This window comes from Martes martes (assembly GCF_963455335.1).
Source record: "Martes martes genome assembly, chromosome: 11".
Taxonomy (NCBI): Eukaryota; Metazoa; Chordata; class Mammalia; order Carnivora; family Mustelidae; genus Martes; species Martes martes.
Genome location: NC_137899.1, coordinates 57,746,593 through 57,764,628, shown reverse-complemented (window position 1 = coordinate 57,764,628; position 18,036 = coordinate 57,746,593). Strand labels below are relative to the sequence as shown.

Here is an 18,036-nt window from a genome sequence, read left to right as displayed (position 1 = left end):
GCCAAGTGAGAGAGAGAGAGAGAGCGCGCGCAAGGCCTCTCATTAGGTTACAGTATTGGCCCCAGGGTGCAGTAGTTCAGGTTTCTAGAGATTTCCTCACTCTTGCCCCTGGGTTCAGTATCTCCGGTATGTGGGAAATTCTTCGTTGAAATGGAGACTGTGGGTTGGTGGTGAAAAGACAGCCTAGGGGCGGCTGCTCCAGTGTCCGGCAGGGCGTGCTGCTAGTCTCTGACCAGTAGGTATTTAGTACTTTCTGTGAGTAAGGCCCTATGGAGGTCTTGGAGGGAGAGGGAAGACAGAAAGCCTCAGGAATGGACACGCTCATCTGCATTCTCATCCTGTCCCTCCTTAGCCGTGTGCCCTTGGGTCATTGGCTCATGAGCCCTCTGTGTTTCTTGTCTCCCTGTCAAAGAAGGTGACAGTAATTTCATGAGCCGGTTAGGGTGTCTCTAGTTGCAAAGAGCCTCACATAAGGAATCCTCTTGAGGTGGGACAAGCCACCCTTGACCCAGGTGAATTGTGGAGGGTTAATCCAGTGGCTCCATGGAGCGCCCCCCCCCCATAGCCTCCATGCATTGCACGTATCAGCAGCCTACTTCTCTTGGTCACCAAATGGCTGTGCATTGCAGACAGCAAGGTCCAGAGGCAGAAAGCGGTCTCTTCCACATACCTCATTTTAAGAGAGGAAAAAACGTTGTGGGAGCCCTCAGCAGGTGTTCCTCAGGTCAATTGCCCAGAATTTCCACAGTGGCCTGTTCTACTCCAGTCCCCACCAAGAGCAGTGGAATGACCGGAATTGACCAAGAGACCCACCTGTGGGGCTGGCTCTCCCCTTGCCATCCACTGGCACCAGGCTATCAAGCCTGAACAAATTTGAGGTGGGCAGCTAGTGGTGAACCACACTCAGGGTTCCAACCTTCCAGGTCCCGAAGGCCCTGTGCAGCACTTGGAGGGCAGCTCAGACACAGGCAAGGTGCTGCCTGCCCCGCTTTCCTTCTCAGGGAGCATGCAGACTTGAAAGGGGATGGCGTGTCCCCTCCAGGGGGTTAACAGGCAAAGGGAAGCAGCATCAGCATCTGCATTTCAGGATTTTAGGGGGCGATGCCTAAAACGAGACTCACTCCCCAGCCTTGGTGGGCGTTTTGCCCATCTGTACTCTGGAGGACATTGCCTATGGAAAGAGAAGCTGCCTTGGTGAGCTGCTTAGTGAGCTCTCCGGATAGCAAGGCTGTGCTCCTGAGCAGTGTGTGTGGAAATACCTGAATTGCTAGAGCTCGAGTCATCGGTATGCATCTAGGTTTCTGGGGGTTAGCAATTATTGCTTAATCCTCTTCCAAGCGTAGGTCAGCCACCATCTTTTGCCTTCTCTGGAATGTTCCAGTCTCTGTTCCTGGAGACGTCGAAACCGGCTCTGGCCATCCTGCCATTTCCCCAGAGCACCTCTGTGCCCTGTGCCACTTGCTGTTAGTTTGCAGAGTAGTGTAGCAGAGAGAGCACTGGTCCAGGAGTCCGAAGCTGTGTGTCCCTTTGATGGAGTCCCACTGGTTTTATTTTTGCTTTTACTTCCCTGGCCTCAGGAGTCGTATTTAGAAAAATGTTGCCACAGCCGATGTCAGGACATTATTTACTGCCTGTGCTCTCTTCTAGGATTTTTATGGTGGCAGGTCTCACATTTAGGTTTTTCGTCCATTTCGAGTCTATTTTTGCGTATGGTGTAAGGAAGCTGTCCAGTTTCATTCTTCTGCATGTGGCCGTCCAGTTTTCCCAACACCATTTGTTGAAGAGACTGTCTTTGTCCTGTTGCATATTCTTTTCTGCTTTGTCACGGATTAATTGACCATGTAATTGTGGGTTTATTTCTGGGCTCTCTGTTCTGTGATCTATGTGTCTGTATTTGTGCCAGTACCATGCTGTCTTGATCATGAAAGCTTTGTAAGATAGCTTGAGGTCTGGAATGGTGATGCCTCCAGCTTTGCTTTCCTTTTTCCAGATTGCTTTTGCCATTTGGGGTCTTGTGTGGTTCCATATCAATTTTAGGATTTTTGTAATTACACTGGAATTAAAATAAAATCATAGAAAATAGCTGTGTGTCCTGATTTTGGCTGTTCACTAACATGCTGTGATTTAGGTGAGCGTGTAACCTCGGGTCAGGGGGTGGGGCAGGTTCCATTGCCTTCTCAGGCCTGTGCAGACATTGCCAATCAGTCATGGATTTCTTGCCCTGCACCGCGTTGGGCCTGGCCTACGCTCAGGCTTAACATCCTTTTCCCTATAGGTAGGCAGCCATTGTCGATGAGATACTTGAGATGCAATTGGTTTTCCACCCCAGAACCAGGAACCCCAGGGCCCCTGTAGTTTTGTCATTTCTCTTTGGCAGAGTGGATAAAAGCTGATGGTTTCCTACTGTGTTGTAATGTCGTCTGCTTTTCAAGAGCCTTACGAGAATGCCATCAGAAACCGTATTCCTGGAGGACCTGGTATTATCAAGGGCTGTTGCACAGGGGAATGTTGGCAACAGGGCCTGCCTTGGTCTTGTTCACTGAGAAATCACCAGCACCTAGCCTAGTGCCTGGGTCATAATAGGACTGAGCTGCTTGTGGAGCTGAATGAATGAGTTTAGGAGTGGTGGTCTGCATGAGAAAGCATGCCCCCCCCATCTCTGTAGGAGGGATCCTGGGGACTACTTGTATGCTTTGGAAAAGCTGCTTCCCTCCTTCTTTCCGATATTATTAGACTTGTAAAAGCCTTCTCTGGATTTCTTCTCTCTGAATTTGCATTTTGGCTTTCAAAGTCTTTGAGACAGAATTCAAAGCAAAGCTTCAGCCTGGGAGAGGAGGCAGCTTCATTGCAGCGGGGGCTGGGGAGCTCTTAGGTCCCTCTCCTGCACCAGCTCTGAGCCTAGCTCCCCTGCCACCTTCCCTGCCTGCTCTTTCCCAGTGCCTCCCCCTGCTCTGCTCTCATGCAGCTCCGCTCTATATCTCTACAGCCGTTTCTTAATGGCGTTGAGGGTCAACTTCCTGGCTGAGGGCTCACCTCATGAAGCCTCCTGCAAGTGGCCGGCATGTCTTTGACCAGCCCGGAAAGTGTGCTCCCTGCCAGTAGTGGCTGAAAGGAAGTGGGTACAGTGTGGTCCCTGCATGCGAGGACTCAGGGAACAGAAGCCTCCTAGCTAGTTCTCCTTTTGGTTTGCGGGAGGCAGACCGGGGCTCAAAGTAGCCCCTGGCTGGTAGGAGACAAAGCTGGAGACTGGCCGCAGAGGCACCACAGAGTCTGCGGCACATGGAGCAGGACGGTCCCTCGGCACCTGGGGGGCTCAGCCACTGAGCGACTTACTCTTGATTTCTGCTCAGGTCACGATCTGGGGGTGGGGGTCGTGAGATCCATCGCTGCCTGGGGCTCTGTGCTCAGCGTGGAGCCTGCTTGAGATTCTCTCTCTCCCTCCCCCTCTTCCCCTCCCCTGTTAGTGCACATGCCCTCGCTCTAAAATAAATAAATAAATAACTAAATAAATAAATTAATTCATTCATTCATTCATTCATTCATTCATTCATTCATTCTTTGGGGCACCTGTGCGGCTGTCAGTTGAACTTCCAACTTTTGGTTTGGGTTCAGGTCACAGTGTCAGCATCCTGGGATCCAGCCCCGGGTCGGGCTCTGTGTGGAGTGTGGAGCTTGCTTCAGATTCTCTCCCCGCTCCCCCCACCCCGCCCCTTCCCATCTTGCATGGGTTCTCTCGCTCGCTCGCTCTCTCGTTCTCGAATAAAATAAATAAATCTTTAAAAAGAAGTAGGATGATCCCACAGGAGAACGGGGACAAAAGGGAGGGTGTCCGACAAGTGCCTTGAGTGAGAAACGGGCAGGCTTCTCCCCACTTAGTGTTACCCCTGTCACTCACCTCCACGTGTGCGCCTTGGGTCTAACCCTTTGAGATTGACTGTACGATGTCTTCATCTTGGTGGCCTTCTGTTCTTGCTTTCACACTGCTGTCCCCCAAGAAGAGAAAAATGCCTTGGGCTGTCCTTAAAAATATGTGCAAAGAGGACAAAGAACATCTGGCTGTTCATTTTCTTATAGGAGAGCTTCTGCCTCCTTCCTCCTGTGAACACTGATCCCAGGCCAGACTAGGGAAGGGACAAATTTTATTTTTTAATTGAGGTATAATTGACATATCACATTCTGTTAGTTTCAGTGGCACAATGTAATGATTCAGTATTTGTATACATTGCTAAATGATCACTATAATGATTCAGTATTTGTATACATTGCTAAATGATCACTATAATAAGTCTAGTTAACATCTGTCACCATATGTAATTACAAATATTTTACTTTCTTGTGATGAGAACTTTTAAGATTTACTCTTGTAGCAACTTTCAAATATGCAATATAGTAGTCCACCCTTCCCGTGGGGGATATGTTCCAAGACCCCAGTGGATGCCTGATTCCATGGATAATACCTAACCCTGTGTATAATACATTTTTTTGTATATAGATAATATGTATAGATACCCCAAGATAAAATTTAATTTACCAGTTAAGCCTAGTAAGAGATTAACAAGAATAACAATGAAGTAAAACAATTCTAACCATGTCCTGTAATAAAAGTTATGTGAATGTTGTGTCTCTCTCAAATATCTTATGTACCATACTCCCCCTTCTGATGATGACAATGATGTGAGAATGGAAAATGCCTGTATGACGAGGGGAGGGAAGGGGAGGTAAATGACTTAGGTGCTGTGATGTAGTGTAAGTATTATTGACCTGATGAGTTATCAAAAGGGGGATCATCTGCTTCCAGACCATGCGTAACTGAGACCACACAAAAGCGGCAGCTACGGGACAGTGTTATTAACTGTAGTCACTATGCTATACATTACATACTCATGACTTATTTATACCTGGGATTTTGTACCATTTGACCCATTTCACCCATTTTATCCACCCCCCCCAAGCCCCTAGCCCTCACCTTTGACAACCACCAGTCTGTTCTCTGTATCTATGAGTTCCATTTTTTGTTTTTCTGATTTCCATATATGACATCACACCGTGTGTGTCTTTCTAAGTCTGACTTACTTCACTTAGCATAGTATATCCTTAAGGTCCATCCGTGTTGTCACTAACGGCAAGATTTAGCTCTTTTTTTATGGCTGAATAAAGTGCCATTATATGTATCTACCTCACTTGATCCTCTTGTTCACTGGTGAACACTTAGGTTGTTTCTAAATCTTGGCTGTTGTAAGTGATGCTATATTGCATGTGGGGGTGGATACAGCTTCTCAAGTAAGTGGTTTTGTTTTCTTTAGATAAATACTCAGAAATGGAATTGTCGGATCCTGTGGCGGTTCTGTTTTTAAATTTTTGAGATATCGCCCTGTGATTTTCTTCATAGTGGCTGCACCAGTTTACATTTCCAGCAACAGTCCATGAAGGTTCTCTTCACATCCTCACCAACACTTGTTATTACTCGTCTTTTTGAAAGTAGCCGTTCTGACAGGTGTCAGGTGGTATCTCACTGGTTTTGGTTTGCATTTCCCTGATGATGGGTGATGTTGAGCACCTTTGCTTATACCCATCAGCCATCAGTATATCTTCTTTTGAAAAATGTCCATTCAGCTGCTCTGCCCGTTTTTTTTTTAAGGTTTTTTTTTTTTAAGGTTTTAAGGTTTTATTTATTTGACAGCGGGCGGGGGGGGGGGGGAGAAGGCCCCCTGCTGAGCAGAGAGCCCGATGCGGGGCTCAATCCCAGGACCCTGAGATCATGACCTGAGCCGAAGGCAGAGGCTTTAACCCACTGAGCCACCCAGACGCCCTCCTCTGCCCATTTTTAATTGGATTGTTTTTCTGCTATTGAGTTTTATGAGTTCCTTATATATTTTGGATATTAACTCCTTATCAGATCTATGGTTTGTAAATGTCTTCTCCAATTCAATAGGTTGCCTTTTCATTTCGTTGATAGTTTCCTTTGTTGTGCAGAAGTGTTCTTGTTTGATGTGTTTGTTTTTACTTGTTTGTTTTTACTTTTGTTGCTTTTGGTTTTATTTTTGCTTTTGGGGTCAGATTCAAAAAATCCTTGCCGAGACCAATGTTAAGGAACTTATCACTTATGGTTTCTTCTAGGAGTTTTATGGTTTCAGGTGTAATATTCAAGTCTTTAATCCACTTTGAGTTAATTTTTGTGGATGGTGTAAGATAGTGGTTGAGTTTTGTTCTTTTGCATGTGTTTGTTCAGTTTTCCCAATGCTAATTAGTGAGACAGTACTTTCTCCATTGCATGTTCTTGGCTCCTTTGTCATAAACTGACTCACAATATGTGCATGGGTTTATTTCTGGGCTCTCTATTCTGTTTCAATGGTCTATGGGTATGTTCTTATGCCAATATCATACTGTTTTGATTCATAGTTTTGTAATACAGTTTGAAATAAGAGAGTGTGATGACTCTAGCTTTGTTCTTCTTTCTCAAGATTGCTTTGATTATTCAGGGTCTTTTGTGGTTCCATACAAATTTTAGGATTGTTAGTTCTAGCTCTGCGAAAAATGCCATTGGGCTTTTGATAGGATTACATTGAATCTTTAGATTGTTTTGGGTTGTATGGACATTTTATTTAATTTATTTTTAAATGATTTTATTTATTTATTTGACACAGAGAGAGAGAAATGAGAGAGGGAACACAAGCAGGGGGAGTGGGAGAGGGAGAAGCAGGCCTCCCGTCGAGCAGGGAGCCCGATGCAGGGCTGAATCCCAGGACCCTGGGACCATGACCTGAGCTGAAGGCAGACGCCCAATGACTGAGCCATCCAGGTGCTCCTCCTATGGACATTTTAACAATATTAGTTATTCCAATCCACGAGCACAGACTATCTTTACATTTATTTGTGCTTTCATTCTCTTTCATCAGTGTGCAGGTCTTTCATCTCCTTATTAAATTTATTTCTAGGTATTTTATCCTTTTTGCATAATTACAAATGGTATTGTTTTCTTAATTTTTCTTTTGATTATTTGTTACTAATATAAAGAAATGCAAAAGATTTTTTTATCTATTGCTTTTGTTATCCTGCAACTTTACTGAATTTGTTTATTCTAACAGTTTTTTTGTGGCATGTTTAGGGTTTCATATATGTAATATGTCATATACAAATTGTGTCAGTTTTTCTTTTCAGATTTGGATGTTTTATTTAAAGATTTTGTTTATGTATTTGAGAGAGAGACAATGAGAGAGAGCATAAGAGGGGAGAAGTTCAGAGGAGAAGCAGGCTCCCCATGGAACTGAGAGCCCGATGTGGGACTCGATCCCAGGACTCGGGGATCATGACTTGAGCCGAAGGAAGTTGCTTAACCCACTGAGCCACCCAGGTGCCCCTGTAACTCACTTTTTTTGTGGTTTCCTTATCTGGTTTTTGTATCAGGGTAATGCTGGTCTCATAAAAGGAGTTTGGAAACATCATCTCCTCTTCTATTTTTTGGAAGCATTTTTGAGAAGAATTAATTAATTGCTTTTTGGATATTTGGTGGAGTTCACCATGGAAACTGTCTGGCCCCAGGCTTTCATTTGTTGGGAGGTTTTTAATCACTAACTCGATCTCCTTACTAGTAATAGGTGTGTTCAGATTTTCTATTTCATGATTTAGTCCTGGTAGGGGAGGGAGATTTATTCCAACCATGCCTTTTAGAATTTATGGGGTAAGTTATTCATTTATCCATCGCGTAGGTGGAAAGTACAAGCATAGAGACCAATAAAAGGAGCAGGGTACTCCATCCTCCAGGAGCTTACAGTTTGTCCAGAGATCTTTTCTAAATAATAAATTTTATCAAAAGATTTTATTTACTTGTGAAAGAGAGTATGGGGTATGGGAAAGGGCAGAGGGAGAAGGAGAAGCAGACTCCCACTCAGCAGAGAGTCCCAATGTGGGGCTTGATCCAGGACCCTGGGATCATGCCCTGAGCTAAAGGTAGACAGTTAACTGACTGAGCCACCCAGGTGCACCTAATAATAAATTCTTTTTGAATAATTGATATGTTCCCATGGTTTAAATGTCAGCAAATCAAAAGAGAAAAAGTTAAGCGTCTCCTCCCCTATCTTCCAGCCATCTAGTTCCCACTCCAGGGGTAACTACTGTGAGTAATGGCTTCTGTCTCTTTCTGAAGACATTCTCTTCATGTCGTTCAGTGGCTTTTAACAGGCCCCAGAAGGTGGAGCTCATCAGGACAACCCAAGCAAGATCTTCTAAGGGCACATGACTGCAGCCATCAGGCTGAATCAGAGAGATTCTGAAAAAGATATCCCGGAGGGCTTGAGTATAATCCCTGCTTCCAGCCCCAGCCCTGGGTCTCGCCAGACAGGCGAGATATTTACATGCGGGAATGGACATAATAATACAAGATTTCACTAGAGACGAAAGTCACATTCCTGGTACTTCCAGACAGACAGTGCCCTCCCCCAGAGGACCGAGACAGCAACAGTGGGTCTGCCGTGGCTGGGTGGGGCTTTAAGAAAGTTTATTGTCTTCATCCTTTCTGGGCTTCCTGTTCCTCATTTATGAAACTCCTAATCTAGGGTTTTAAACTTTTTTTTTCCTTGAGCCCCTGTAGCAGTCTGAAAGAACCCATAGACTTCTTTAAATGCATGCGTGAAACATGCAGGATTGTAAATGAAAACAATGACACTGAAATATGGCAGTTTCCCCACGTGGTGGCCCCCGAGTAGTCCCACCGGACAGAGACTCCTGCTCTGAGGAGGGCCACGGCCAGGTTCAGCTCCCACAGGCTGCTCTGCATCTTGGCACTGCTTGGGGCCTGGTGGTGTTCGCTAGAAGACAGGGGGAAAGATCCCTCTGAGGCGGCATCGCAATGAGTCAAATGAACAATCCCTTTCTCCCCATAATTAGCTTCCCCTCTGTCCACACAGGTCTCTCCTAACTGAAGAGGACTAGGTTTCCAAAAGGTAGCAGCGCTGTTCTGGGAAACAGAATCCCAGCCTGCTGGGGGGAGAGGGGGCAGCGGCTGCCCTCACAGCCCTGCTTCTCTAGCCTGATGGAGAATTTCGGAGTCGGTCTGCACAGGTCTTACACTGTGTTACGGTCTCCATCCTGGTCGCCGGAGTCTTAGCCTTGGAGAGGGACGGTGGCATGCCAAGCTTCTGTTCCCGGCGTGTGGTGGGGCCACTGGGCCTCATAGGTTCCTGACGTTGACTTTTTACCCTCCTCCTTCTGGTGTGGGGCGTGGCGCCCCTGGAGGGAGGTTGGTGTTTTAAGCAATGGAGTCTTGGGTGGCCTAGGCCACACGTTTTCTTTGCGGATAATTTAGCATCAGCTAAGATGGCATCAAGGATTTGGTGTGCCTGTGGAAGGCGCTGAGCTGTGCAATGACTCCCAGTGGGCGAGCCTCCCTCCAGACGCCTCAGCGTGGCTTTCAGTCGTCCCTCTGCCGGGAGCTCGGGGTTCTGTACGCCGGGAGCTGCTGTTTCTGGTGTGTGAGTTCATGTGCGCTGCAGTCAGTACCTGAACTGTAATTGAAAGGGCCGATTTTCAAAAATCTACTAGAAGCCAAAATTGCCTTCGGTAGGAGAGCATCAGAAGGGCCGGGTTCACATGTGTGTTCTGCCGTGTGGCTACGCGGGCTCCTTCAGAGTCCGTGCCTCCAGGACCCAAACACGGTCTCTTAGGAAGATGCCCATCTGCATATCATTCATTCCACCACACTGCAAATCCTCCATTTCCTCCGTCTCCTGTGGGTCCTCTCTCTCACACAGAGATGTGTATGTTCGTTAAGGCAAAGAGACAAAGAGGGAAAAAACCCACAAGTTTTATCCATCCATTTATTCCAAAATTATACATTGTGCCTTGGCCCTTGCTATGTATGAGGCACTGTCCCGAGATAAACCATAGTTAAGACGCGCACAGCCCCTCCTTCCATGGCGTGTATAGCCTAGAAGGAGGAGATGGACAAGATACAAATAAACAAATGTGCTAGGAAACTATTGGGTGCCAGTGCTCTCCAGATAAGTGGTCTTAGGATGTGACAGTGTGACTGAGTGGTCACTCTCCACAGGGTGAGCAGGGAATGCCTGCCACCCAGAGGAGTGGACTAGTGTCAGAAGATGTGGGAATCGGGGACATGGCATCAAGGCCGTGGGGCAGGCCCATGCCCGTCAGGTTTAAGGCACAGAGAGAGAGCCGGAAGGTGGAGTTGATGAGAGGCAGGAGCCAGATCACGGGACGTGATGTCCTCATTGAAAGTTTCCAAGCAAGTGAGTGAAAAATTACCTCCGACCCAATTAAATGACTCATGATTCCCATCAGGTGCACACAGTGGGGTTTATGTGGGGGACCTCAGCAGAGAACAGCAGAAGGTAGCTGGAGCCAGCTGGAGTCTGTGTGGCATTTAACTCGGGGCTCACTGCATGTCGTTTCATCTAGACCCTACAACAGCCCCACGAGGGGAGCATTGTTACCGGCTGTTTATCCACCAGAAAAGCAAGGTGCAGAGGTAGAGTGATTCATCTGGCCGGAGGGCAGACCTGGGATTTGAACCCCACTGGGCAAGCTCTAAGCCTCTGCTCCCTATACCTTCCTGGAAATGGACCCCTAGACAGCTCTTTTATTATTGTTGTCAATTTATTTTTTATTACCTATTTTTTTTAACCCCATGACTGATTTATTTATTTAGTAATCTATACCCAAGTGGGGCTCAAACTTATGATCCCGTGGTCAGGAGTCTCATGCTCCTTTGAGCCAGCTGGGTGTCCCATACTACTTATTTAATAGGTGTGAAACCTTTGAACACTACTGAGATAGTTTTTCGTGTATCTATTTTTAAACTTATAATAAAAACATACAACATAAAATGTCATTTTAACCACTTTCAAGTGTACAGTTCAGTGGCACTAAGTACATTCACACTTTCTTGCAACCGTCACCACCATCTATTTCTAGAAATTTTTTGTCACCCCCAAACAGAAACTGTGTAGCCATCGAGCAAGAACTCCTCATTCCTCCTCCCACCCCAAGCCCATCCTTGAATCTGCTTTGTCATTTTGGATTTGCCTCGTTTAGATATTTTATATAAGTAGAATCATCCAGTATTTGTCCTTTATGCCTGGCTTCTTGGACTTAGCATACCGTCTTTAGGGTTGGTTCATGAAGTAGCATACGTGGGAACATTATTCCTTCTTATGGCTGAATAAAGTCCCATCGTGCGTACATATCACATTTTGTCTGTCGATCCGTTGATGGAATTGCCACCTGGGGCAGCTTTTCACACAGAGACAGGACCTTACGACTACTCACTCCTGTTCTGGGGATGCTTTCTGATCCCTGGCAAATCTGTGTTTGTCCTGGGTTGGGGGTGACCCTCCACTGTGTGTGTGGTTAGAGGTGCTGCCGAGTTTAAGGTAACTAGCCTTGGTCTATTGAAAAAACTCAAGGGGGTGGTGTCTGGGTGGCTCAGTCCATTGAGCCCCCAACTCTTGATTTTGGCTCATGTCATGATCTCAGGGTCATGAGTTCAAGTCCCACCTGGGTCTATGCACCCAGTGTGGAGTCAGCTTGTCCCTCTCCCTCTGCTCCTTCCCCAGTCACACACACACTCTCTCTCTCTCTCAAATAAATACTTAAAACACACACAATTCAGGAGGAACACTGTAATTGTTCTTGTGCCAACACCAGTTCTAATTAGGTTCTCCCACTGTACGCTCTGTAGACGGAGAGCAGCAGAGAGTCCACAGGGGTTATTTCTTCGTTTACTTCTAAGCGTGAAATCATTTCCTGTAGATGGAAATTTAGCTCACCTTTGAAATTCTCCACAGTAGCCACCCAGGAGCCCCAAGTCTCTGCTGGGGGACCCTGGACCGGCCATGTTTATCTGGCTTTGGTGTCTGCATCTAAAATGATACTAAACTTCTTCTAAGAGCTCATGAGTCCTTCCCAGACAGAGAGGTGAAGTTTGTTTCTAATTCTGCTCTGGGTTCTTCCTTGCTACTTGTACATTAAGCCTGTGCCTCTCTCCACTTTGAGAAGCCGCTGGTCAGTGTCCCTCGTAGTAATCCCATATTCCCGTGATGGGACAACAAAGCCGACTCCCGGATGTTGGGCCCAGGGACTGCAGCAGTCCCCACCCCTCGAACCCCCCTCCCCCTTACTGGGGTACAGCGAGGCAGGGGTTACCCTCCCCCCCCCCCCCAGCAGCCTTTGTCTGGATGCCTGGGAGTGCTGGGTGGCCTTGGGAAGTATGATTTATGTCTTCCTGGATGAACTGCCACCTCTCATTGCCAGGAAATCAACGATGCTGGCGGCTACCTGTTTCCTCAGCTGCAGGACAGGAGAAAAGCCGTGCTGCCTCAATGTCCCCTGAGGCACTAGGCAGCTCACGGCCAGTTTTCTCTTTCAGAGCCATAAATCTGAGAAATCCAGTGCTGCAGCAGGTGCTGGAGAGGAAGAGTGAGGTCCTGTGCGTCCTGACCCAGAGGATAGTGACGACGCAGCCGTGTGTGATATCAGAGCACATTCAGATAGAAGAGAAGTGTGGCGGCATGGTGGGGATCCAGACCAAGACGGTGCAGGTGTGTGTGCCGGGGTGCAGGCATGGGCTCCATGGGCTCAGCAGCCTCTTGGGGCCCAGTCCTTGTGGCCGGGGGCAGGGGCCTCTTCAGGTGGTGTCTTCATTTGCCAGGACTCTTCTGCAGTGAGCTAACAGAAATCCAACTCAAACTGGCTTAAACGAGAAGTAAATGAAGGCTCGTGTAACTGAAACAATCAGGGTTGTCTGGCTTCAATCACTGCTAGTTCGAGGTTCAGAATTGTGGAAAACTGGGTGTGCTGCCTTCCCTGGGGTTAGATCCCCTCGCAGGTGGGCGTTCTCCTTGTGGTGCGGCTTTCGTCCGGTTTGCCGCCACCCCAGCAGAGAGTGTGCTCTGGGTTGGCTCTCGCTGGACCGTCCCTGGTTGTAGCCATTCCTGAAGCAGACCCAAGGCCAGGGCTCTAGGGCCCTCAGAATGGCCATGCAGGCTTGGTCGGGTGCCTTCTCAAAAGAAAATGGGTCAAAGGAATACTGTCAATGCACAGGTAACCGCCAGAGTCCCTCAGAGTCAGGGTCTCAGAATGATTACTTTGGGATCAACTGCCTTAAATCCTTTGTGGACTGAGTGAGGGAAGGTGAAGAGCAGTTTATGTGTCTCTATACACATAAACAGAAGCTTCTGGATTAAAATAGAGACAGTCCTATCAGGCTGACCCCTGAGCCAGTACTGAACTTCTGTGGAACAAGAGGCTGCCAATCCCAAACTGCTTCCTCCATAGCTTGCCACATGCCTGACGTCCTATTCTTAGAGATTTGCTTCCTGGGGTAACTTGGCTTTTGCTAGAGGACCCGGGAAAGTTGTATCTGGAAGGAAATGAAGGCAGAGGTCTGGTCTGGAGCTGGACTCTCTGTGGGGCAGCGATGAGGGAGATGCCCGACAGGAGAGAGCTTTGGCCGGCCCTGCCAGGGTTTCTGCCCGTGGTGGCCCCCCACCACAGGCCTGGCACCTGCTGGCAATCAGGAGGCTGCCTGTCCTCACACCAACCAGGATCAAGTTGCTAAATGGAGTCTCTGATCTCCAGTGTTGAGGCAACGATCTCCCTAGGCCATCATGGGAAGGGGTCATATTTGTAATAGTGTTGGGAGGAGAGAGCTGTGGTGCCTGACTGCTTGGCATTTCCTGGCCATCCCCCTCTCATCCTTACCTCTCTTCCCTCCTGCCCCCACTCTGGATTTGTCGAACAGCACAGTGTGCTGTCCACCAAGTCTGGAATGATGCCCTTTTGGGGGCTTCTCACTCTTAGCTAGGTTCTTCCAGTCAGGCTTTGACATTGGATTTTCATCATTGCCCGGAGTGTTAAAGTGGTTACCCTAATCCTCTGAGAGGCAAATGAGGAGTTATCTTGTTTATCTTCTTTATTCAGCACCAGAGACCTAGCCTCACTGTCTCCCACACTCTGGAATCCCACTTTTGCGTCCCCACAAAAGTTTGCTCGTTTACTTCCCAGTATGTGCCCTACATCATGAAGCCCACAGGGATAAAATCCTTACCTCTGCTGGCCGGCTTCTGTTTTTGCTGAATGCCTCTCATGCTCAAGGCCACAGCCGGGGGTGGGGGGTGGCGTGAGAGAAACCTGGGGTGGGGGGGTCTGAGCACACAGGTGGCAGCGTGCACTCTCACTCACAGGTGTCCGCAAAGGAGGACGGGAGCATCACCAAGGACACCAATGTGGTGCTGGAGATCCCGGCTCCCACCGCCATCGCCTATGGCGTCATCGAGCTGTACGTGAAACCGGATGGCCAGTTCGGTGAGTGCCGCCTCTGGCTCTGGGCATGAGAGGAAAGAGATGGGAAGTGTGGGGGTGTCCTGGGTCAAGTGAGGCAGGTGGGCTGCTTTGGGAGGATGTTGGTGTGGGCGAGATTTTACCTGCATGGCACAGGGTCAGCAATGTGGCCTCTGCCATCAGACTGGGTATCAGCCCTGGGGCCATGGTGCCTTGTTAGTGAGGCCTCAGGCAAGTTGTAGATGTCGCTGAGCCTTCACTTCCCATCTCTGGAAGTGGAGAGGCGTTCCCTGGCAGGGCTGAGGTCAGGATTCCGTGGGAGGAGCCCATGAAGTGCCCAGCATGGTGGATGTTTAGTAAGTACTCTGTCTCACCTCTTAATTGTACCATCAGCAGCAGCAGCATCTCACCTTCCTTCACCCCCAGTATGAAACCAAAAATGTGGCCCTTGACCTTGCTCTGCTGATCACCAGTGTTCAAAGCCAGGAGATCCTGGTCATTGCATCATTTGAAGAAAACAAGGGCTTTAGCTTCGCGCTTGTATCTGCTGATCTTGGACTCCGGGGTGGCCCTTCCCTCATGCTGGTCCTGGGAAGAGGTTGTGTGGAGCCCAAGAAAACTGACCCCTTCAGGGTGCCGTTAATGCATAAATGTAACACAATGATTGACTTTTTCAGGTATGATAGTGTCATGGTTATGTTTATAAAAAAGAGTCTTTGTTTTTAGAGATTTGTACTGAAGTCTTCACGGATGAAATGGTAACACGTCTGTGGTTGGCTTCAGAGATAATTTGGGTAGAGCGTAGGCTGTGTGTGCATGGGGTCCAGAGAGGTAAAGGATAATCATCGAAGCTGGTCAGTGGGTATGTGGAGGTTCATTTGACTACTCTATTCTTGTGCCATTTCACCTTTTCCATAAGGAGAATATTTTAAAAGGGGTGCCATAATAGACCATGCACATATCTACTGGGGTCTCCCCCCCCCCACTTTTCCGTAAGGTTAGGGAGGAGGAAGTTGTCTGAGAATCAGCCTTTTGTGTGTACTTGGCCCACACGAGGTCACCATGCCATGGAGCCACAACTGCAGGCACTTAGAAGGTGGACCGTCCCCACGGGACAGTCACGAGGTCCTGGGTGCACAAGGAGCCACAGGAGACACACGTGAGGCATGGGCTGCAGTGGCAGGGACTCCTCTCTTTCCACACATGGAGCAGCCTGCGTTTCAGGGAGGTGACAAAGGGTGAGGGTGTCAGTTTGAAGAAGCTGGTCTGGAGAGGTTGGTCAGGACACGTGAAATGCCAGGAAGACTAAGAATTAGGTCATTGTTCCAAATCTGTGTTGTCGGCCTTTTTATTACTTTTTCTGTCTCTTTGGAAGACTTCTGTCTACTGAACAAACTGCATTATTAAGAGGATTCTGTTGTCCCTGCTCCTGTTATCAGCATATTACCACATGCACGTACATGGCTCCAGACTAAGATGTAATCCAGGCCTGGTTACCTGTTCAGATGGGCTGGCACTGTTATAAGCCTCTTGAAAGCTTGGCTTGCACCTGGGGCTGCCCATGAGCGCTTCTGAGGACCTTTGGCAGCTGGGAATCAGACTGGGGCTGCCACTCCAGGCTGTGGTCCCAGCGTGGGACCCCCTCCTGTTTCTCTGAGGAGGTGGCAGCATCTTGCTCTGCTTACAGCCCTGTTGGGGCACCTGTCGCTCCTGTGGGGAGCCTCTCTCTTCTCAGACAGGGTTGGGAAGACAGCCTTGTCTGGCTGTGGCTCTCCTGTTTGCATCTCGATTTCAAGCCTTTTATCTTGGCTGGCTTCTGCAGTCTTTGACAATAACCTCCCCTTTTGCTGTGAGGTGGAGAAGAGGTGCCTGGGGTGGGGCGGGTGGTGGGGTGGGGGATGGGAATTCTGGAGGTTATTTTGGCTCCCTTCCCATGCCCTGGCCTTGGAAGCCCCACTCCATTGCTCTTTCCCTCTGTTGACTGTTACACCTGTGCAGCCTGGTGGCCGGGCTGACATTGTATTTGACTCACTGCTTGATTTTTAAGAAGTTTTGCTTTTTTCCCATTTTCCCATCTGTGTTTCTGTTGCTCTTGCAACAGAATATTCTGATCTGCCTTCATAAACAGACCTGCAGGGGCCAGGAGGGCCCTTAAGAGGCTGCGGTCTCCGCCCACCTTCTGGGAGGGAATACACTCGACAAGGTTGCTGTTTGTCCTCTGAAACTTTAAGCAGAGGCTGACTCCCTCTGTGTCCCTTGGGAGAGGCACCTGTGCGGCCTGTCCTCACCAAGACTCCCTCAGCCATGAACCCTTCCTTCACTAACAGCTCCCTCATCAGAAACATCATTTCATGGTCTTGAACTTTAGCCTTGTGCTTTGTATAATCAGGCATCGTGCCAATGTCCTTCTGACTGGATACCCCGTGGACAGGAGCCTGTGCTCCCCACCCCGCCTGGGTCTGTGCACTGCTCGGCTGGTCCATAGGCCCTGATAGCATCTCCCTACCGGGTCCCACCGCACACTCTTACTTGGCTCCCCTGCTTCTCTGAATCTTTCCCCATCTGTCCCATCCTAGCAGTATAGCTAATGTGATCGTTTAAAAGTAAAACTTTGTGGTCATTTCACACACCTGCTCAAACACCCATCCGAGGCTCCCTGTGTCACAAGAGAAAGCACTGCAGGTGTCTTGTGACCCAGCCCCGGTATTCGTCCGGCCCTCCTCCTAACCTGCTCTGCTGGTGCCGTCTGGCCAGTTAACCCCGTCTGGGGACACTCCTCTCGCTCTTTTCCTGGAGTTCCATGACTGCCTGCATGCCGCCTCTTTGCCTAACTCGCTCCTACCAAAACTTTAGGGAGTTCCTTAGACACTGCTTCATCCAAGAAACCTTTTCTAGTTCTCTCTCTGACTTCAGGGACCTGTCTACCTCCTCCCGCACCACTTGTTACCTCTGTCCCCACTCAAGATATACTTCTTGTCGAGGCCTGGACTGTATCCCTGACTCCTAGCACAGTGCCTGACACTGAAAAGAACGAGGGAATTGGTAGTGTCTCCGGGGGCCCATGCATGTGTATGCGCAAGAGTGGTGCTGGTGCCAGAGATTCCGGAAATAGCAGTCGGCGGCCCAGGCTGGCTCTTGGCAGCATTTGAGACGATGTTAACAGTCACAGTGGCTGTCCTGGGGGAACTACTTTATTACCTGAGGGCTGGTTCACATTCATATTTCTCAGAGCCTGGTGCAAAGGGCCAAGTGAGCCAGGCTGCTCTGGATGCCTGGTGAGTGTGGGTCATGAGGAGTGAATGATTGTTTCCATCTTTAGACAGCTGTTTGATCTTTTACATCATTTGTGGCCACAAGCAAATAAAAATATGTGCTAATCCTCATGCCTTCTACATTTTTATTCCATAGCCTGTGCTTAAGCACACAAGTTATTAATTAAAAGCATAAAAAGAGCCCTAATTCACAAGTTCACTTACTGTTTTGGCTTATTAAGGATGTAATTATCACACAATAACTATTAACTTAGTTGAGTTCTTAAATATGTAAATATATAAGGAAATATTTATTTTAAAAAACCTTATATTGTGGAAAATATCATACATGTTCTAAAAGCAGACATAATAATATGAACTCCCCTGTACTTGCCATCCAGTTTTAATAACTAGGGTGATTCATGTCTCATCTGTAACTTTACCACCTCACTCCACCCACTCAAGTATTTCAAAACAAACTGCAGGCATT

At 48.2% G+C, this 18,036-nt stretch overlaps 1 protein-coding gene across 1 annotated transcript in view; it reads left to right on the top strand.

Annotated features, from left to right (window-relative positions):
- GSDME (gasdermin E) overlaps nucleotides 1-18,036 on the top strand; it is a 73,036-nt gene that overhangs the window by 30,729 nt on the left and 24,271 nt on the right. The window contains exons 4-5 of the mRNA XM_080818508.1: nucleotides 12,383-12,554; nucleotides 14,199-14,319. Coding sequence (XP_080674634.1) covers nucleotides 12,383-12,554; nucleotides 14,199-14,319 — 293 coding nt within the window. The remainder of the gene's footprint in view (nucleotides 1-12,382; nucleotides 12,555-14,198; nucleotides 14,320-18,036) is intronic.